At 45.1% G+C, this 21,800-nt stretch overlaps 1 protein-coding gene across 5 annotated transcripts in view; it reads right to left on the reverse strand.

Moving 5' to 3' along the window:
- The window catches only part of SMARCAL1 (SWI/SNF related, matrix associated, actin dependent regulator of chromatin, subfamily a like 1), a 42,077-nt gene extending 24,634 nt beyond the window's left edge, over positions 1 to 17,443 (reverse strand). For 2 of the 5 annotated variants that reach the window (XM_013960807.2, XM_013960803.2), the window contains exons 1-8: positions 17,327 to 17,441; positions 15,013 to 15,972; positions 14,262 to 14,312; positions 11,234 to 11,494; positions 9,182 to 9,232; positions 5,144 to 5,327; positions 3,877 to 4,027; positions 864 to 1,022 (exon numbers count right to left, since the gene is read on the reverse strand). In XM_013960807.2, coding sequence (XP_013816261.2) covers positions 864 to 1,022; positions 3,877 to 4,027; positions 5,144 to 5,327; positions 9,182 to 9,232; positions 11,234 to 11,494; positions 14,262 to 14,312; positions 15,013 to 15,883 — 1,728 coding nt within the window. In that variant the 5' untranslated portion in view covers positions 15,884 to 15,972; positions 17,327 to 17,441. Of the gene's footprint in view, positions 1 to 863; positions 1,023 to 3,876; positions 4,028 to 5,143; positions 5,328 to 9,181; positions 9,233 to 11,233; positions 11,495 to 14,261; positions 14,313 to 15,012; positions 15,973 to 17,326 lie in introns of all 5 variants that reach the window. The other 3 variants (XM_013960804.2, XM_013960808.2, XM_013960809.2) reach the window with 3 other exon arrangements.
- Between the last annotated feature and the right edge of the window lie 4,357 nt (positions 17,444 to 21,800).

Consider the following 21,800-nt stretch of genomic DNA (forward strand, 5'->3'; position numbering starts at 1 on the left):
AGCAACAGTCTGCATTTCCACCCTCCTGACAGAGTGTCTTGGGAGTGGGTGGGGAAAACCAATCCCCTCATGAGAAGTTTGGTCTCCAGGGTCACCTCTATTCCCATCTTCCCAGTTGCTGCTGATAAACAAAAGGGCTATTAAGTTCCAGTTGTCATAATTTTGGGGACAGGTGCATCTGTTTGCTGAAAACCAGGCTGAGAACATTGAACGCTCACAAGCAACTATGTCGACACTTTTGGTCTCTATTGATCCAAGCTGGATTTGAAACACTAGATGTCTTGAATTTTTGCTGATATCCAGAAAAATGCCTATTGCCATGGCTCCTAAAAAAGGTTTTAAATGGATTTCGAAGTCATTTATAAAAGAAGTGATAGAAAAGATCAAAGAAAGTTTAATGCACATTTTCAGTGAAACACAAGCAAAAGGAGATTTTGATGCTTTACCCACACACACTTGGTGTTGAGGGGTTATCTGGTTTACTGGAAAAACACTGAAACCAGTCTGAAGTGTGATTCCCTCAAACAGATAAAACTCCAAGACTATTATACTGACACTCCACATGGAGCACCCTGTTCTCCAGCCAAAGGACATGCCCAGACACGAGGAAATTGGAAGCATCATATCCAATAAAAGAGAAAACAACCTCAGGAATCAAAAAGGCGAACAAACTCTACTGGCTATCTCAAAAGGTTTCAGAGTAATCTACTACTTTGCTCATGAACAGAGCTGTGATCACAGCCACAATTACAAGATAATTTCAGTCCTAAATAAGGCCTCCTAGCACTTCTCTGCTGTACAATGCAAAGGTTACCCCACTTGCAGCATGCAATTAACTTCAAAGATTCTAGTACAACACTTACAATAATAACTACTTGGAAAGTGCCTTTGAGTTGCTTGTCCATCTTGCTGAGGAGGTCAAAGCTGATAATGTTAATCAAGCTTGCCGTTAGGTTGTCTTTGCCAGTCACTATGACGTTGGTGCTGCCTGGACTCAAGGATGGAAGCCACCTGTGAAATGCCTGGAGGAGAAGAGAGTGATTAATTGCATTCTGGTTCTCATGTCCTCTACCAGGATCCCAAAATCCTTTACAAATTATAACTTGGCCCCCTGATGAATGCTTGGAACATGGGGCCACCCCACCCACAATTAAAGATCAGCCAGGAGCACAGAAGGGATAAGCAGCCTTCCCAAGCCAACACCACTAGTAGCAGGAAGTTCAAGCACAGAATCCAGGCTATAAGGCCAAATCCACCTTCCGCAACTAGGAAGACTTGAACAGTGTTTATTCTTACTTCTTACTGAAAAAGAAACTCTGATCTGCAGTAGAAATGTGCATAACCTCCTGACAGTTTTACTTGCTACACTCAGAACCACAACAGGAATGCAATGACCACTGCTGGCAGGGAAATTTACGGTTTTCCCATTCAACAGGAAACTTCAGGCTGTGAAATACAGACTTTTAGGCAGTAAATATTTCACGCTACAGCAGCGTTTACTCCACAGTGACAATGAAATACAACTCCTCCTGGTGTTAAAAAAAACAAAAAAAACCACACACAAACAAAAAAAACCCTCTTCCACTACCCCTCCCCGCTATAAATAAATAAATCAAAATCAAGCTATCAAGCTGACACCTCACCAGCTAGCTGCTCTATGACAGCAGCTGAAATACATATGGTGATAGTTATTCAAAACAACCTCTTGAAATGCTCCACACCCCCAAGGAGAATATCTTTCCCCAAACCCATCTGTTAGGTACTGAGCACCCACCATTTCCCTTGTAATTCTGTCCCCAGGGACACCAACCTCTCTGTAGAGAACTGACTGGGGATATAGCAACAAGGGTCTGGTCCCTACAGAAACATATCCAAGGACTGATGATGGGAAATGGCATCTCTGCTCCAGGTCCTTCACTTGTGGAAAGCCCCCAAGCACCATTCCTCTCCTCTGTTTAGCAACTACACACAGCAGCCAGATGAGTCAAATACCAACAGTACTTGAGGAACTAACAACTAGCCATCCTTCACCACTTATTGCAAGCACCACAACCGAAATGGGCCAACAAGTAGACAGGGTTAGATCCCAGGTGAAAAACATATGGCTGATGCTAAACTAAACTGAGACAAAGGTGACAGCAGTGGGAAAGAAAGTATTTGAAAGCTCCTAGGCGTACTGCCCTCCCCTTTTGTAAAGGGTACGTGCCTAGTCCACACTGTGGAAACGATCCCAGATTTTTCATTTGATGATGACCTTTGTCCAGAAGAAATGTTTTGAAACTCCCTGAGCAGAGGACCTGCCCTGACACAGCCTTAATTATTGAAGTTTCAGTGCTGAACTCCAAATGCATAGAGCTGCAGCACTTCTCACCTGAAAGCATCTCACACCTTCCTGCTAGCTTCCTATGGCACCCTGAATATACAGGCACTCAATGGCATAAGCCCAGAGTGCTAAAAAGAGCGAGCCTACAGCCCTGAGATGAAGAGAATTTCTGGGAACTCAGTTCCAGAGACACAAGAACTCCTACCTTTAGAGTAGGATATATCTATGCAAGAACTGAGAAGATTAGAGCCTATAACAAACTTCACCTTCTTCCACCTTGCTGTAACACATTTTTCTTAGACCTGCATCTTTCACATACCCACAGAGCAACATGAATAATTTTAAAGCAAATGTCCTAACATAGCATCTCCTACAACAGCCTCCTGGGGCAGGGGGGGTGGAGAGAAAATTGAGCATTCAAATAAAAAGCCTCAGACTACTTAAAATCTCTTTGAGCAGGATGTGGGAGTTAAGCTGCAAGTGTCTGGTATTTCAGGAAACCAGGTCCCAAGTTGTTCCCAGTAGGTATTCAATAGGAGCCACGATTTCTGGCTAGGTGTTGACCCATAGATCTAGAGGTCTTTGAAATACCTCCTTTTCCTTCACATCTCAAACATAATTAGCCTTACTGCCTTGTTCAGAAAACTGCAGGAATTTTCATATTTTTCCTCTGTCACCCAACACTTTGTTGCACTACTAGACATGAAAACACAAGCCAAGATACTCTAACAACCAGGTTACAGTATAAAAACAGCAACCCCCCAACCAATATACTTCTCATCAATGCAACATCCCAGGAAAAGATAATCTCCCATCCTCTCCTGCTCAGGCATGAAATTATTATCCTAAAACCTCCAGCTCACCTTTTTCTTCCAAAATGAACAACCCAGCAGCCTCAGTGTACAAACCACGTACATCTGCCACCAGTGTACAAACATGGTGATTTCTTTCAAGAACATACATTTCCCATCCTTATGAGCTTTCTCAGGTTTCTGATTAACAGTGATAAAGGACTCGGAGGACTTGGCACAAAGGACAGGCCAAAAGACATATCATGACTGACACTTACTGATGATAAGGAGGCCTCTTGAACAGAAGGGAAAATTCCAGCATTTGGGCTTCTATTCCAGCCAAGGGGCTGGCAAGGCCTGCTGTAAAGGGCTTGAATACAACCGATAATTGCTTGCATGCAACTACTGTCTTTGGCATTGATGAGTAAAATGCCTCCTTGAAGCCAGCTGACTGATAGGAACAAAACAAATCTCTTTGTTACACTGGGTCAGAGGAGACATTTGCTTCCATTTTCCCCCTTTCCAACTAATCAGCTGGACCACAAAAAGAGAATCGGCCAATACAAGAATTATATACATCACATGGTCAATGCCAAGGAATTCCCCCTCTCTCAAGGTTCTAAATGGGTAGAAATTTTATCTTCTCCCCATAAAATACATGCTTTTAAAAAATTTATTTAACCTGTAAACAGAGTGCAACACAGAATAACCATCATACATGGCCTCTCCTGGGCCATCCACACACAGTTCAGCTGACAGTACCTCTGCCCATGTAAACCTCACAGAGGAAGGAGTCACCACCAGCAAGGGCCATTCCTTTCGGTAATAAGCAGCAATGCAGATCGCCTGGATAGTCTTGCCCAAGCCCATGTCATCCGCAAGAAGTAAACGTCCATTTCTTAAAATTGCAAAACTGGGGAAAAGAGAGAGGAGAAATAAGTAAGAGTCAAGAAATGGTTTAAAGTCTGTCCCTGCAGCTAAGAAGAACACAACTCATCATCTGCCTAGAGCAGACAAGGAACTCTTTCTAGAAAAATTAGGGAAGAAACAGAACTATCCTTCTGCAAACCATGGATGACACCACAGTGAACAGTGTCAACTGTAGTAAATGTCTTCAGTCCACTCCATTGCACCTGAAAATTACAAATGCCTTTGCAGATTAAATCTACACAGTGGATCTCTTGGAAGTGATCCAGATTCTTCAGTAATCTTCTCACTCAGCCTTAACACAAGTGAGCAACACAGACATACACATGCAGACATGTGCGCGCGCACAAATCTTCACTCAGAGCTTGGAAGTTCCTAAACAGGATGGCTCAGCCTAGCTCTTAGAAACCTTGATCTCATAAAAGGAGTAGTCTCAAGACTTTAGCACATTCTTTCCATGATATTATTCATGTTCCTAGAGTTCATTCTGGTCAGGCTAAGAAAATACTATTAATAATAATGCTATTTTAATATCAGTAGGTACAGACTTTCCTGGACTGCCTCTTGATGTCAACAACTACTGACCACATATGGTGGGGATATTAAAAAGGTTTTCTTTATGTACAATTAAAGATTTTAGATCTTTCATGGCCTGGGTCCCACTTCCTGAAACCTTCCCACATGTAGCTAATATTAAAAAAAAAAAAAAAAAAAAAAAAGCGCAATTGGGTAAAACAAAAAATGACCTTACCAAAAACATCAAAAAGTCATAGGACACTTAGGCATATACTGAATCAACGCAGGGAGATCAAAGCATAATTTGAACAACTTTAATACTAGCAAAATGCTGTTTCGCACCTGACTCATAACGAAAATTTCTAGATAGAAACCAGGTAGAAATATGGACTAGGTATGCCACTCAAAAAAAAAAAAAAAAAACATTTTTTTTAATCCACCAAGAGCTTATCCAAGCCCCAGAGCGTAACCACCCAAGACATTGTAGAAATGTGGAGCCCTCCATGGAAGGGGATGAGAACAGAGCATCAATATAGAGCACCCAATTCTAGGCAAAGGACTAGCTCTGCATGAGCACAGGACCTACTTCACACCTTCCCGCTGAAAGGGCATGAGGCTCGTCACAATTTTGGAGTCCACTACTGAAAGGTCAGCATCAGGAAAGTCCACCATCTGCGACGTAAATCTCTCTATTTGAGTAGCGAAGGTCTGTATTACTGCCTTGGGCAGTGGCTCCACTTCTACTGACACAAGACTCTGTACCGCTTCCACTGCAAAGAACAGAGCAGCTTATTATCAGAAGGGGCAACATACACACAGCTTACATTACCGACATCATGGTGCATCTGTTGACCTCATCAACAGCATACTTCTTGTCCTGAAACAGCTCAAGAAAGCACTGCATCATGCGCAGATGTTGGTCTGGCCTCTTCCCTGAAGTCTATTTCAGCACCACATGATGAATCACATCCCCTCCCCTCGTATTTAGACTTGGCTATAAAGAACTAAAAATGTCTGATGTCTGATACCATCATTCAAAGATGACTGCTGCTAATACAGCTGGAGCTGGATTATTCACATTGCACACAGCTTAGAGCACACTTAGGAATAAAAGTAGGGATTTAAACAAAAAGCTCTCCAGTGCCTAGAAGGCAGGGGCATCTTGATCTTGGCCTTGGGATTTGCTTTAAACACCTCTGATGTCTCTACCAACCTTGAGCACGTGATCAGAAGCTATCTGAGACACAGTTACCTAAAGAAGGCCATATATATTCAGCTTTGCAACCCCTTTTCTCCTGTTCTTCCCTAAATTCACACAGGTTTCACTCTGTGTCCATTGCATCATCCCTCATTCACCCGCATTCAGATAAGAAAACAGGCAGCGCCTCAAGTCTCAGAAGACCTGCTCTTGTACCACCCTCAGTACCACCCAGCCATCCTTCAGGGATGTGGCACTGACAGCAACTCCTGGCTCAGCCAGCGTTTTCCCAGATGGAAGTGGTTCACAGGCCTAAACCAGCCCACAGGCAGCCACTTGAACCCCTCACCACTATTGATGTTTCACCCATGCAGCTCCTCACCGTCATCTGCAGCACAGAACTTTTCCAGTCAAATGCTCCGTCATGCACAGACATTGGGGCCTTCATCTTTTGTTTTGTTTTGTTTTCCATTTTGTCATAACAAGCAAAGCATCAGGGCAATTTTTCTCCTAGACAATCTTATTTCAGTTCCCTCTGGCAGCCTTCCTATCCCACCCCAGAAAGATAAAAGTATTTCTTATTTCAACAGTAAGTTTTTATGAAAACAAGTACCAGTTTAAAAGATGCAGTAAGTGAGCTGGGACCAGGAAATCATGTTTAGTAATCAATTTTTGGCCACTGAAGGAGAAAAAAAGACATCTCTACACTAGGCACACCAATGTATGTGCACAGAACCTTTACTGTGGGAAGTATCTTTTCTTTATTTAGTGCTCAGTTTGTATATGAAGCCAGGAGGATACAAAACAACTCCTTTTGCAAAAATAACCACAGCTATGCAAACTGAAAGAAGGACTCACTACATCACCAGTAAATGCACCTCCAGAATTCAGTTGGATATTTTAATTTTAGTCGTTATCTCCAAAAGGAAAGCAGCAGAATGGACCCCCTGCTATATGAAGGGGGAAAGCAATTCTAAGAAATATACATATGAAAAGATTTCCATTTGTGGCTGGGCAATAGCCCAAACTTTTTAAACTCTCCAGTTTAATTTATACTTCTTCAATAGCAGGAACTCTCTCCACCCAAAGTACAGCACTAACTTGTTATTACACTCACAGACTGAGCTATGTGTTAGCATAATTGCTACAATTTGCTCACTGATAATTCTGTTGCTATTGTTCCGTACATGAGCTGGGAGAGTGATTAAGATATATCTGCCACCAGCATGAATCATCCAACAGACATTTTTTACTGAAGTGACCTTTATACAAAGATGACTGAGCAACTAGGCAAAGAGACATTAACCTCTACAAACAGTTCCCAACTAACGAATATCACTGCAGGAAATGGCAACCAGCCTTTAAAAAAATGTTTTGAAGTAGGTAAACAAACAGGCACAAAGCTAGTGCTGTTCCTCAGAGGCACGTGCTAGAAGCCTCAAATGCCCTCACAATTAGATCCTGCAAGAGCATCTACAAAGAATTTTTTTTTTTTCATTCCTTAAACCTGTGGGATTCTGAATATTTCTTCTAATGTGAAAAACACTGCACTAATGTGACTGAGAGTTATACGCTCTGGGAGATGCTGAGTTTGCTCAGACTGCCTAGCATGTGCTACTGGATCAGGCCCATTGCATGTACAACAGATCCTTTCTTGCAAAGTGTACGAGATCATCAACTCTCACTGAAATCGGGGACTATCAACATCCTAATTCTGGAGTTTCCTAATGAAGTCTCCACCAAGACACACTCATTTGTCCTCATGATAAAGAGTTGCCTTTTCTACAGAGCCACACCAAGTGGCTTTCAGCCCTACAACTATTACTAGTGTTCCTGAGGCATGCATCATAGAAGCACGCAGATATTCAATTATTAAACATACTTTATTATCCTGTGGAAGCAGGAGCCAATGCTGGGGCAATACTACTCTAGCCACAGCATTTCAGCTCTCTAAGGACTAGTGCAGAGCATCTTGCCTATTATCTTTCTGAAGTTTATCCCAATCAAACTCCGCAGCCGCATACCCTCACACAAGTACTAAGACAAACACAGCAGGACAACTGGAATGGTAAATAATAATTATAATACTTAGTATTTATGTAATGCTTTTCATCTCAAAGCACAGTACTAACTTAACATACAAAACTAAGAAGCAGATGTGCTGGGAGCATGTTGCTGAGATTGGACTGCTCTGCAAAGTGGCATCCATCTTTTAAAATAACACAGTTCTATGTTTCACTTCAGTGAGTCACAATTTTGCCAGCACTGTACAGATGCAAAAAGGCAGGAGTCTACTAGTCTACTCCTACCCAGGAATGAACACTGTAGCAACACTAAGCACTTTGATTCTACTCAAAAAGGGAAAACAATGCTCTCTAAAGAGATTTTTTTGCAAAGTTTTTTTTAAGCACCTACCAACCTAGCACTGAACCATTTTAGAAGAACATGAAATTCTGTAGAGAGCATCTGCATTCTTCCATGAGACAAACAAGTAGTGTTTCTTGTTTGCCCCACAATCAACTCAGCTATGGGAAAGCAACCTCAATTCTAACCTGCCTCATACATCAACTAAAAACCTAACAGCTGTGTGCTGTCTGCAAAGCAATTATTACTAGCAGTAATATATGAGGCTGAACAAAACCAGCTAGGCAGTGAGCACCCAGACAGAGACTGTGGATGAACTGGTTGTTACAGAAATCATCAGTAGACTTGAAAACCTAGTGCCCTGACCTGAAAAAGAAAATTTGCTGGGTGTGAAATGAAACAGCATGACACCATACACACTACTTAAATCTTGTAGCAAACTAAAGGACGAGCTGGCAATAAAACAGCCTGACATGTGTTTGTTCTATGCTCTCTTCTGAGCAAGAAGTGGCTGTGCCAGATTCAGAATTGATGTATGCACAGAAGGGAGCAAAAAGCTGCGGGCAGGCTGGCAATGAGGAGACAGTAAGACAGAATTTCTATAAGGACGAGAAGGCCTGGCAGCCACTGTGCCTCCCTCTTCAAATCTGGCAAGTGGGAAGAGAGGAGCCCATTCTCCTGCAGCTCCTTAAGTTCAGGTTACGCTGCAGTACTTTATGGGCAACCAAAATTACTTTTTTTAAGGGTAAATCCATGCATGTGCTATAAGAAACTGAACAGAGATTTCCTGACACAAATCCTGTCTATAAATATTTGTGCAGAAACTGACACAGAGCCACCCTCCTGATGAGGCCCCTAATGGACTACCATTAATAACACACATCTATGAAGTTTTGAGTACAGGCAAACAGTGTAAACATTTGACAAAATGGGAAGACACCTGCTTTGTGGTTCATTAGCAGCTCATCTCCCCAGAGCAAAAAGGCCTAGCTCAAGAAATGAAGTTAGAATTCATTTCCCTACCCAGAAAGTAGCCCTTGATAGGAAAAAGCATCTACGCACTTAGTTTGGGATAGTCCTCCAGCAGGAAACTCCATTTTCTGGTCTTCATATCTGCAATAGTTACAACAAACATTGTCAAAAACTGTTTTTTAAAAGACTGAATTTTCTGTCCATAAGAATACAGCTATCCATCCATATCCTCTACATTTTAGAATTGCTTTAAAACAATTCTTATCTTGTCTAGCAGTCAATTCTCTTCCCTTTGCCTTCATGTGAAACAAATAGTGTGAAGAAGACTTAAAAGTATGGATATACATCTAGAAGTGATGGTATCACTGGAGCAAGCCAAGGTCAGTTCCCCAAATGAGCCACTGCAATTAACCCGTCTGCCAAAGATTTCAGCAACCGCTTTCTCTTCACTGTGGGAAGGCATGAAGAGTGCTCATGAAGGTTCCTATTCATTATTCAACAAACTCGGATTACAGTTAGTAACACAATCACTTTCAGTTTTTTCTCCGTACCCTATAAAGGATGTTCTCAACACTGTACAGAGGAAATTGCCCAAATCTTCAGTACCCAAAATGCAACATGAAGGCCAGATCTGGCTTCCAGGTTTACTTCAGGATAGCTCCTGCCTGCAATTTCCAGGGAAGGCAAAGTGAACCCAGAGTCAGCTGGAGGCACAGTTGGAACTGTGTAGCCCTGTAATAAGTATTGCCATTGCTAGTAACAGGCATAAGCTTTGTACTGAGTTTGTAAGGCCTCAGGACTGAGACTTGTCAGGCCTGCTCTGTCAGAAGTTTTCTTGAGCTGTCTGTAGCTTTGTTATACTTGGTCTAGCTGTGACTGCAATTTCTAACTGATCAGTTGTCCATGGCTAATTTGTTCTGTTTATCTTTGTGTGGTACAACCATAGCTTTATGCAGATAGCAGTAACAAGTAGTTATAGTTATTCTTTGTAGAATGAGATATTTACAACTAACACAATGCTGTAGTGTAGAGAAATACAGGTCTGGTATGACAGAAGAGGCCTTGAAAAGAGGAGACACAGAATGTAGCAGCATAGATGAGTACGGGCATGGGATAATAAGAGATGGGACACAGGAGACCCCATGGTCATAAACAATTCACTGCTGGTTAGTTAAAAAAAAACAACAAAAAAAACCCATGACCTGAAGCTGTACAAAACTGGTTTTAGGGGCAACAAAGATCAAAGAAATAGTATCTAACATACGTAAAGTAAATTTGGATGTAACCTGGAGCCGCAAACCAATGAAGAAAAAGAAGAGAGTTTAGATGTGTGTTAGTAAACATATAAAAATGACCCCAAGTGGATCTCAGGACAGGGGGAAAGAAGAAACCATCAACATGAACACCATATTCCTCCCAACAAAGGACTCGGATGGTGACAATTCACCATAACATCCCGCATACCCAACAACAGAGTGAAACCACCTATCTCAGGTCCCAGAGGAGCAGTGGAAGGGTGATCACAACACCAGGAAAAAGAGTTGAAATTAGGAAGTCTGTGTGTTACAATATTACTATTATTGCAACTTTTACTGTATGTAAATACCTTAACTGCCTTATTAATTCTTTCTTTTCCGTAATAATTAGATCTAGACTAATGACAATTCTTCACTTAGACTGTTAAGACTTCCGTTATAGCAACTATAAATTCTTGGCTTTACTTATATACGTGCGTGTGTGTGTGTATAGATAGATAGGTATAAAAAAGGTATGCTTCCTTTGCCCATAAACAAGATTTTGAGTGTAACACAGTGAACAGACAAGAATTTATTCATGGCCTTTGTACTGCTGGCCAGTTACCAACACATCCCATTTTTAAAGTAAATATAATCATGCTGAGTGCTGAAATATCATCTTGGCTAATGTGCTCAGAAGAGGACATGTCCTGGTATGAAGTAAAGCGCAAGACAGAGGTGCAGCACCATACCACAATTATGGGAGCTCCCAAAAATCTTCATCAGAGCACATGCTGTTATGCCTATTTCAAAGACAGATGTGCTCTCACAATCTTTCTCCCCTGTAGCTCTCACAGCACTCCAGCAGCACCCAAACAGCCTCCTTAAATTAAAAACAGAGACTCACCATAATTTCTGGAATTCATCTGTTTGAACACTCCAATCACTTCTGCAGAATACCCAATATCAACCTCAAACCGGAAGCGAGAGATCAGCACACATTTCCCTTTGACAAGGGCGGAGGGTTTCTTCCAGTTGTTGCACATCTTCAAGAGGGTTTTCACATCAGTCCCACTGCTGATGAAACGAGAGCCTGACACCAACTCCACAGCATTTTCTCCTTCTAGTGGTACCAGAATTACTGAGGAAAGTTGATTCGCTGCTTCGACTAGGGAGAAAAATACAGGACACAGAAAAAAGAATGAATAACTAAGAGCATGGACAGACTAAAGATGCACAGGATGCTTTGGGAAGAGAAGGGACAAGAGGACAACAGACAAACCATGTACCTCCAAGTTTAAATGGAATGATGATTCCCTGCTTTTGCTCTTAAGGACAAAGAATAGAGAGAGTGGTGGCCTGCAGCAGCAGGTTGGTGGGATTCATCACAGAGAACATAGCAGGAACAGGGGGAGCATGTGAGAGTAGGGGAACGAATGCCTGTCCAGGATCATCCCTGTGTTACGCTCCCTCTGTCAGCAATCCCAAATTGTGGCTCACTAGGCCAGGGCAGGTGATCTGCAGAACCACGTTCAGCAGTAAATCGCACACAGTCACTACAATGTTTTCAGTTAAAAGGCTGCCAGTACAGGGGCAAGCTGATCCATGGTATGCTGCCTGAAAAGGCTGGGAGATGCTTCTGCAAGCAGAAAAGGAGAAAGATCTAAAATATTTGCCTCTTGTCTCATGCCAATGTCTGACAAGCAATCTCTTCTAGGAGGAATGCCCTATAGTCACAGTGATGAGGGGACTATTTCAAGAAGGAAGCTAGTCCAAACCCTAAATTTTCTTTGCTACAATTTAAGTCCATCACCCTATATGTACCTACCTGGTGTATGTCACAGTTACAGGCTTATGCTTCCAAGAAGCCATCTGCATTCCTATCTTATTAATCACTAGCTACCACCTCTGTCATGATGCCAAGGCTTGCAGAGAGAAGGGACACAGCATTTTACAGCTGTTAGCCTAAGACCAAGGCTATCCACACTAACAAATGTTGTCTCATTTTTTTCTTTGCACCTCTCTGCTGTCACATATGTCACATATGTTGTCTTTATCCTTACAGCTAAACTGTGATAGCTTAGGAACAAAGACCATTTTTGTCTTGTATTTTTAGCACCAAAACAGTGATGCTCTGCCCCAAGACTCCAACTCACAGGTACTACAGTAACACAGATATTCGCTGGCATCATCAGACTCCATTAGACTTAGAACAGATGACCACTAAACTCATTTTACATCTGCAGATTTGTAGAGAGAGACAACCTCGCCTCCCCAGTAACTACGAGGGTAAACTCAGATGAATCCAGTCTTTTGTGGGCTGAATTGCATGTCAAGATCCACCCTGCTTCTCCTTCTTAAATACTCCAACTTACTGATATGCAACAAAAAACTTAAAAATTCATTTAAGTCCAGTGGTTAAGCCTTTAAGAGGGAAGAAAAGGGAGAGAGAGAGGAGAGAGGGAGAGAAAAAAAAAAAAAAGACAATTTCCTCAAAGCCGGTTAATGAACAAACAATTTGGATTTCATCAAACTTTAAAATAAGTTACTTCCAGATTGAACCAAGCCATTTGAAATTCCCACTCCAAAGATAAGTTTCAGAGCCTCAAGTGAAAGTCTTGTTTATAGCAGAGTCCTGGGAGACCACTGAAGTAGATTTTCTACTCCTACTGCACCAAACAGAAGATTTTGAATGTCATTGTTTTAGCAGTATGTAGTTAGATCTCACCTCTACAACTGTTATTACTGAAAGAAATTGGAAAATGCATGTTTTTAACTCTTTTAGTTCATTATCTGTTTCTAGGCTTGACTGCATGTTTCATCTGTAGTATAAGGAAAGACATTTAACATAGGAAGACATTATTCAGAAGAACAAAACTAACAGCCTAAAGTTTAAAAATAATTGCTTTTGCACTTAAAGACTGACAAGAACTTCAGACCAAGACCCTTTTAAATCAGTCCCTGTCCCTCAGGGTACTTTTTCCCCTGTTATAATGATAGCCAGTGCTGATCACATTGTCTTATGCTTGTCATCAGGGATTTTCTGTAGAGAACTCATACTTTTGATAGCTGTAAGGAAAAAGCGCCTCACATAATTCTAAAACCCATCCCCTTCATTTGCAAGCTCCTTGGTGCAGAGACTCTGCTCTCATCTGTACTTGATATGCTTCAAGCAAACCAGAAGCATTTAAATTATAAATGTGTGGCAACCCACATGGGAAGCTAAAATACCAGCACTCAACTGTGGGTTTTTCAAAGTGCTCAACGCAGGTCTAATTTTGTTCCCACTGAAATCAATAGTGATTTATCACAGGCTTCAATATGATGGGCTTTTGAAAAAGCTTACCTGAATTATTTGCCTTGTATTATCTCTCAATCTTTCCAGAACAAAATGACAGGAGAGAAAAATATAAAGCCACCCTTGTTATGCCAAACAAAGGCAACTTTGTTTTCAACCTCACCCAGGGCCCTACATACAGTTACCCTTTTTTCCTCTTCTGACACCCAAAATTAACAGTAAAAACTAAAAAAGCACTGTTTAAAAAGAAAATACTTGAACAGACCCACAAAGTAAGTATCAGCCACTGGAACACTCTTAGTTCTCTACATAAATTCATATGAAGCACCTGCACAGCAAAGATTTTTTCCTATGATCAAGCTTGTTGACCCCTGAAATATTCATTTAGTAAGTGGGGAAAAAATTAAATCTATGCTTGACATGTAGATTACATCAAAAAATTCAAGTTATTTTTAATCAACAGCCAAGTCTCAGAAAAATGGTATGAACCAGATGCCTAAAAGATAGGCATTCTGTTTTAACACAATGTTATCTCTTTTATTACTCCAGACAACAACAAAGCCAAATAATAATGGGGGGGAGAAGTAGGGAGCAAGGCTTGGATCCTTTTTTATCATTCAGCAATCTATTTACTTACTGAAACTGCTGTAATCTTCCAGGCTGAAATTCCATTTTTTCGTAGTAGGATCTAAAATAGGGCAAAACATGAATCATTTGGGGGTAGAAGAAAGTGGTCCTGTGAAATGTTTATGCCAGGCAAGACACACTTCATTCTTCCATTTAAACATTTCCACACGCAACTGAAAAACAGTAGGCCCAGGTTTACAGGTACATGGCCCCCCCAAAAAAAGCCAGAGAGCACATTGATACTAATACAAGAAGAATGCAGCAGCCATTCACAGAAAGCAGCAACATGTGGAGAGAAGAAAATTAATAATAATAATAACAACAACAACGGCAGGGAGAAAAGAACAGAAGCAACCAGAAAAGGTGCAGGCTTTACTACTGTCAGTAACCTACTTAACAGAATCAGCTCATCAACTCTGTACTACAGCTGAAGTCAAACTGACCCATTTTCCCACACCACTTTATGAATAACTTCTCTTTCATCATTCCCAAAAGACCCTGACCAGCTGGCACCACTAAACATCTCAGAACATGGTTCATAAAGCAGAACTTCCAAATTCTTGGCTAAATCCAAGCTCAAGCTATTTAGTCCCTGAATTTCTTTCCCATTTCAACTGCCTTTACTTTTCCAATCCCTCATTAATATCCCATACTCTCCCTCAGCAGCAGATGCACTGCTAAGAGCATATATCAACTATGGTCCAGCAGATGCTGAAACTTTGATCCAACGTAAAACAGAGATATGAGCAATCAATTCTTACCATAGCTTTTGCTTGGTACCTTCTTAAACACAGCAATGAGTTCAGCATTATACCCAATTTCAACCTGGAATCGGTCTTCCCCATATTTCACACACTTTCCTTTTGTAACACTGTGTGCTTTCTTGTGAGAGACAGCTTCAGATGTAGAGCCTGCACCAGCAAAGCTGGTCAGCTTCTGCATCTTACCACTGGCCTGAGAGGCACCACCTCCCCCCTCTCTTTCTGTTGATCTGCCTGTGTTTATCAGCATTCCTGAATCACTCGGGGTGGCGCTGCTTGGTGGTGAAACATATTTAATGGCAGATTTGCTCTGACTTTGTAAATCTTTAATATCATCAGGGTGCCAGTTATCAATTAATCGAGGCTGAGATGGTTCTGTAGGGCTTTTGAAAGCTGGGTAGTACTTGGACTGCTGGAATGTACCAAGATTAATTAAAGCTTGTTGACCGTGTTTCTGGCCATCAGCATCTGAGTTATGTTGATGAGAACAACTCAGAGAATTTGGGATCGTTGTAGGGAATTGCTTAATACCACTTGCTTGTTTTGAGTCCTCTGAACAATTCTTTTGTTGCTCTCCATGTGAACCAGCCATCTGTTGGTTTGCAGTGTAATGATTAAAATCTTTACGAAGACAGGTCTTCTGCTCCACAGGACTGTTCGGATTCCGTTGGTGCTGGCTAATGAACCTGACATGATCGTTTTCTTGCTTCAGGTTTCCCTGATTGCATAGACTGTGCTCTTTCAGCTGAGGTCCAGTGTTCCCCACCTGCCCACCTTTCTGGGCTGCTAGTCTCTCTGCTCTCCTAGCCAAGGCCTTCTGGCGGTTCTCTTCGATTCTTCTCTTTTGCTCCTCTGTAAGGCCTGATGACATCTTCAACAATTCAAACAATAATCCTGAATCAAAACTGCATCAGGAGTTAATCACAAGGCAGTTGCTTCTTTACAGCATTGGAGGCCAGCCTATAAAAATACAGAAAAAAGAAAAAGGAAGTTTCAATTCTGTCAATATTGTTAGTGATCAGGTATTACTGTAACTGATCCTACACAGTAAAGCTGTCAGATCATTGCTGAGCCATCATCAGCAAGTAGATGCCGACAACCCTGATGTGTTTTGCATGGCAGTCCTACGTAGATAAAGCATATGGGAAAAGGAGAACCCCCCTCATACCACTCCAATGTCAGCCTGGGGCACCATCCCTCCCCAATCCCGGCTGTTAACAGTTCAGGTAAAAAAGCCAAGCACAGGGACACCCTGCAGCGCAGACGCTGCCCCACAATGGCAAATGCAGACAAAGCAATTAATCTCCACACAGTTTTGCGTGGGATACATTCCATATTTTTGGTACCTAAGGAACAAGAAAGGACCACACCCCATCTTTCCCAAGTGTCTTCCAGCCCTCAGGCTGCTCATGGCATGGGGCAGATATATACTTTAACACAAAGGGCAGGGTCAGCTCCTGCCTTGAGGAAGCTCCACTCGCAGTTCAAGGACCTTATGATGGGCACGAGAACCCTGCTCCCACCACATCTCCCAGGAGCTGGCCTCACGTCACCGGCTCCCAGCCTCGCATCCTGGGGGCTGCCCTCCTCGCCCTGCACTGTGGGGCTCACTCCCTGCCCTGCTCCTCTCCCAGACACCAGGCTCCCTTGTCCCAGCTCCCCATCCCACAGCCCGTGCACCCCCCCTCGCCCCCCAGGGGCCCGGCGCCCCCCCCACAGCCCGGACCCCCCACCTCGCCCCCCAGGGGCCCGGCACCCACCCAACAGCCTAGGCTCCCCCTCGCCCCTCAGGGTCCCGGCACCCACCCCACAGCCCGCCCCCCCCCTCACGGGCCCGGCGCCCACCCCACAGCCCGGGCCCCCCACCTCGCCCCCCAGGGGCCCGGCGCCCACCCCACAGCCCGGGCCCCCCACCTCGCCCCCCAGGGCCCCGGCGCCCACCCCACAGCCCGGGCCCCCCACCTCGCCCCCCAGGGCCCCGGCGCCCACCTCACAGCCCGGGCCCCCCACCTCGCCCCCCAGGGCCCCGGCGCCCACCCCACAGCCCGGACCCCCACCTCGCCCCCCAGGGCCCCGGCGCCCACCTCACAGCCCGGCCGCCCCCCGCCCCACAGGGTCCCAGCGCCCAACCAACAGCTCTCCCCCCCCCCCGCCCCCCAGGGTCCCGGCACCCACCCCACAGCCTGGGCTCCCCCTCGCCCCTCAGGGTCCCGGCACCCACCCCACAGCCCGGCCTCCTCCCCTCACCCCACAGAGGCCCGGCGCCCACCCCACAGCCCGGGCCCCCCTCACTCCACAGGGGCCCAGCACCTACCCCACAGGCCGCGGTGTCCCACATCGCCCCAGGGCTCCCCTGCATCCCGCCTGGGTCCCGCCGCGGCCCGGGCCCCTCCCCAAACGCCCGCACACCCACCGGGTGGCAGAGGCCGGGTATCCCCGCCAAAGGGCGCGCAGCCGCGCGGACTACAACTCCCAACAGACCCCGCTCCGGAGGCCCAAGAGACCCGCCACGCGCGGCACGCCGGGAATTGGAATATCGCGCGGCCGCTCGGCATGCTGGGAAGCGTAGTCTTCCCCTCCCCGCGCCATCTCACGGGCGCGAAGCGCAGCGCGGCCCGGGGGCTCGAGCCGTGGGGCCGGGCGCAACTGCACCCTCCTCTCGCCTGGGCTTCGCTCGACGTGGGGGCGCAGAGACCCTCCTGCCCGCGATGGGCCGTGCCTTTGCCCCACCCTGGTGCCGCACAGCTGCGGCAGGGCTCCCTCGCCGCCCACCTCGAGCCTTTCAGGCCACCGCACGTGCAATGGCGCCCTCGCGCCCTGGGTTTGGTCAGCCTCTGAGGAAGGGTGTCGCTCTTAGATATGTTAGTGAGTGCATGAAATTAAAAATAGAGTTAATGCATGGAAAACAGTGGCAGTAAATTCACAATGAGGTAATTAATTGCATCCATTTTAAAATTCTGAATAAAAGGGCTTCTCAGGGTTTTAATTATACACAGGGCTTAAATATATAGAGCAAGCTGTCCCTCCTGGATGGTTCAAGGTCGTGATTCCCCTGTGAGCGACCAGAGCAAAGCAGCTGGAGTGAAAGTCTCTGGGTAGCACCTTAGTCCCTTCCCACCTTTTACTTCAACCGCTGCCCAGTGGCAGCCGTGGACCTGCCATCTCTGTCCCCAGATGCCGTTTTCTCCCACCTGACAGACCCCTCGGCTAGGGACAAAGCAGCCAGCTGGCTGCTTCACAGTTTATTTATTCATTCTTCTCTCCCCTGTTAATTAAAAAAGGTTATCCTTAAATTGCTTTCTGATTAAGAAGCAGTGACTGCCATTAGTCAGGAACGCGTCAGCATGAGAAAAACAAGGTAGGCAGTGAGGATGAGGTGCGACTTGACAAATAGCACAACCCTGGGAGTGCTGTTATTCACCCAGGAATCACACACAAACATGTGTGTGGCACATACACGCAGACACTCACAAACATAAAACTTTTAAAGAAAGCCACAGTGCTGAGGAGAGATCTGGACCAAGGGTTTGTCTTAGCCTCTCTTAGGAAGACAGGAAAAGAGTAAAAGTTGACCCTTCCCCCAGAAGTCAACCTCCCCTCTGCAGAGCAGGAGCGTAGTAGGAAAGGACGCTCAGTCCTGTGGTTTCCTTTCAGATCCTCCGCAATTGCCCTTTTTTTTCCCCCCTGTGAGACAGCAGACTCAAGCTGCCTAAATGGCAGAGAGAAGAAGGAAGGGATGAGAGGATTTTTTTTTTCTTTCTTTCTTTCTTTCTTGTCACACTTTGCACTGCTCAAAGCTAAACCAAATCCCAATGTCACATACAGGCAAGAGAGGGAGGAAGCACAGAGCATAACCATGCAAGTATTTCAGCCACTTTCTCTCTCCCCAGCGGCTATTCAGTTCCAGGGCTCTGGTGATGGCCCCTTATGCTTTGGGAGAGCTGGAAGAAAATAGACTTTGGAAAAGTGGAGAAAAGCCTCTATTGGGACTGTCCGCAGCTCATGAGGACAATGAGATTAGAGCATCATTGCAGAGAGGAGAAGAGCTCTTGGGTTGCACGGTCAGGCAGACACACAGACAGACGTTGAAGCATTTGCTCCATATGGCACAACTTCAGCAAGGCACAAGGAACAGCCCAACCATGCAGAGAACAGACCTACAAAATAAGAGGCCGTTTGCAAGCAGTTTGCTGGTAGCACTCCAGGTGTCCTTTCAATCAGGACATGCTTCCAGCAATGGCTTGGATTCACCCTCCACATACGAGGTCAGGGAGCAGAGATTCAGTAAGAAAATCCTGAGAGGATGGGTGGGTTAGCAGACCCCAGCTCTGCTGGGCAGGAGACGGTTCTCCCACTTCCTCAGAACTACTCCAGTTAGCAAAAAAGCTTAAGGAAACAGGCTTCTCAGTACTGTTCTCACCAGGATCTTTCCATCACTTGGATCATACTCAAAATGTAGTGGTCCTCTCATGGACTAGGCTGGCTGATCCTGACTGCTTGCTTCCAAAAGAAACCAAAACTGCCTGGCCATGTGTCATACATCTTGTACAAACAGCAGCTAATATCTGAAATATTAGCGACCAAGGATCCTGGAGCTGTTCTGGTATCTCATGGTTCTTCCTCTGGGGGTATCTTTTGGTCTGATCTTAGACTCTCCCACTTGCTGTCATGCTGAACGTGCTCCATCCCCTTTCAAACACACCTCTATGGTTCTCACCACTGCATGTCCCCAGGCTGGGGCCAGCCGGGAGACAACTGGAAACACAGAGCTCAGCATACAGTAACAGCCCTCAGGTGCCCCAACTTCTCAGAGGAGTTCAGAAGCCTGCACTGAGCTCAGCAACACCATTACCAGCTCCCAAACACACTAGCCTTCAACCAGCCAGGGTGTACTTGTAGTCACACCCTTTAAGAGAAATTAAGCCCAAGCCCATAGGCCTTATCAGCTCCTTCCCAGCTAAAACCAGTCAAGTGACCAGACTGAGAATGCACAGGTCAGATCTTCAAAGAAGGTCTTGGGACAGAGGAGGCAGGAAAAGGTCACTGAACTGGCACAGCCTCTTCTCCCTGGGAAAACCATGTCATCAGGGCTGCTAGGGTCTGAGCTGAATACTTTCTACAGCACCTGATCTGTGGGCTGAGGGGCCATGCTCCTTCCTCTCTGGTCTGGGGTCCTCAGCAGGGTCTCAGCTTCCTAATGGGGAGCCAGAGCCCCAGGCTCAGAGCTCCCATGGGTGCTTGGGTTCAGGGCTGGACCTGGGTGCAGTGGCTGACCCCATGTTCCCCCATGGCAGTTCTCCCTGGATTTCTTTTTTTTGTCATCTGTTAATCCCCTCTACTTTCTCCCTGTGTCGGCATATCAAGGACCCTGACCTGCTGGCCCATTTGACAGCCCAGCTACTACCACAACTCAACCCTGAATCAGGCCCTTTCTTTGAGCATCTTTGTATCACCAGAGACAAAATTTGAACTTTAGAGAGTCCAGTTGCCCTTAAAACCCTGATGAAAGGAAACCTGCAGAGTCTTTTCTGTGAGCATTTCTAGCATGTGAGGATTGCTCCCCTCCTCTGACAGCCAGTGCAAAGAAAATTACTCACCCTCCACTCTTGAAGCAGCTGCCTTTATCTACACAGCTTGCTCTTCCCTGGCATGTTGAAGCCTTCCTGCTCTTGTTTATTGTACAGCCCCTCCAACAGATTGCAGGGGCTCTTCTCTGCCGTCTGTCCTTCTTGGCTGGATTCCTCTCCACAACTCCAGTCCAGAGCAATGGCCTGCACAGCACATGGCCTCCACTTTGGTGCCAGGCCTCCACCACACTCACAAAGTTGCTGCAAGGCTGAGCCGACTCTTGGTCTTTTATGTGATGCAGCCCGGGTGTGCGGGACAGTTCTTTGGCACCTAGAACAAAGATTTAAAAGAGAAAAAAAATTCCTACATCAAGATGCAAACAGGGTTTCCAAAGCCTCTGTGTCACCAGCATTTAACACAAAGTGAAGTGTGATCCAGTTCTGGGAGGCACTAGCAATGTGGACTCCTCAATGTCTTATAAAATTTTTGAGTTCAGGCCAGCATACATCCCTCTGGTCTACACAACTGTTTTTTTTCACCCTGATACAGAACAGATCTTGGTGAAACGTGGTTGAACTGGCTGAAGGATGCAAAGTTAAAAAGGGAGGCCCACATATACACACAGAGAACTTAATTGCATAAGCTTTATTTCTTTAGGAAACCAGGCTAAAGAAACAAAAGTTATGCTCCCAGTTCTATTCTGGAGCTTAAATTACTGGCCTGATTTTCAGGCTTAGAATAAGCAGCTAATGCTATAGCTTTAGTATTGATGTGAAGCCAACTTCTGGGCTTTTGTTTGTTAAAACTACCCACTGTTCTCTGCCCTTTCTCTTCCTGGTGCACAAGAGACCCAGAGATACAGAAAAATCCTTAAAGCAGGAGCATCAGAGGTCACTAATGCTAAATAATTAACCACCAATGTAATATTAATGGTCCTTTGCCCTTGCACAGCAGCAATGTCTCTCCTTGGAGGACCTCAAAGCATGCTCCAGACCAAGAGGAGTTGGCAGAGCAGCTCTGGGCTTCTGTGGGATGTAAGGGCTGATGCCAAGGGCTTTTCCAAAAGACAGCCCCAGCAAGCCAGAGACAATCCTAAAAAACCCTGATCCTAGGATGGTTTCTGGTGTAACTGTGTGCCCTCATCTGCTATGATGTAGACAGGACCAGTGCAACACCACTGCTTTAATAAGGAACATGGACTCAGCACAGGGCTCTCCACC

Source organism: Apteryx mantelli, chromosome 6 (assembly GCF_036417845.1).
Source record: "Apteryx mantelli isolate bAptMan1 chromosome 6, bAptMan1.hap1, whole genome shotgun sequence".
NCBI classification, from domain to species: Eukaryota; Metazoa; Chordata; class Aves; order Apterygiformes; family Apterygidae; genus Apteryx; species Apteryx mantelli.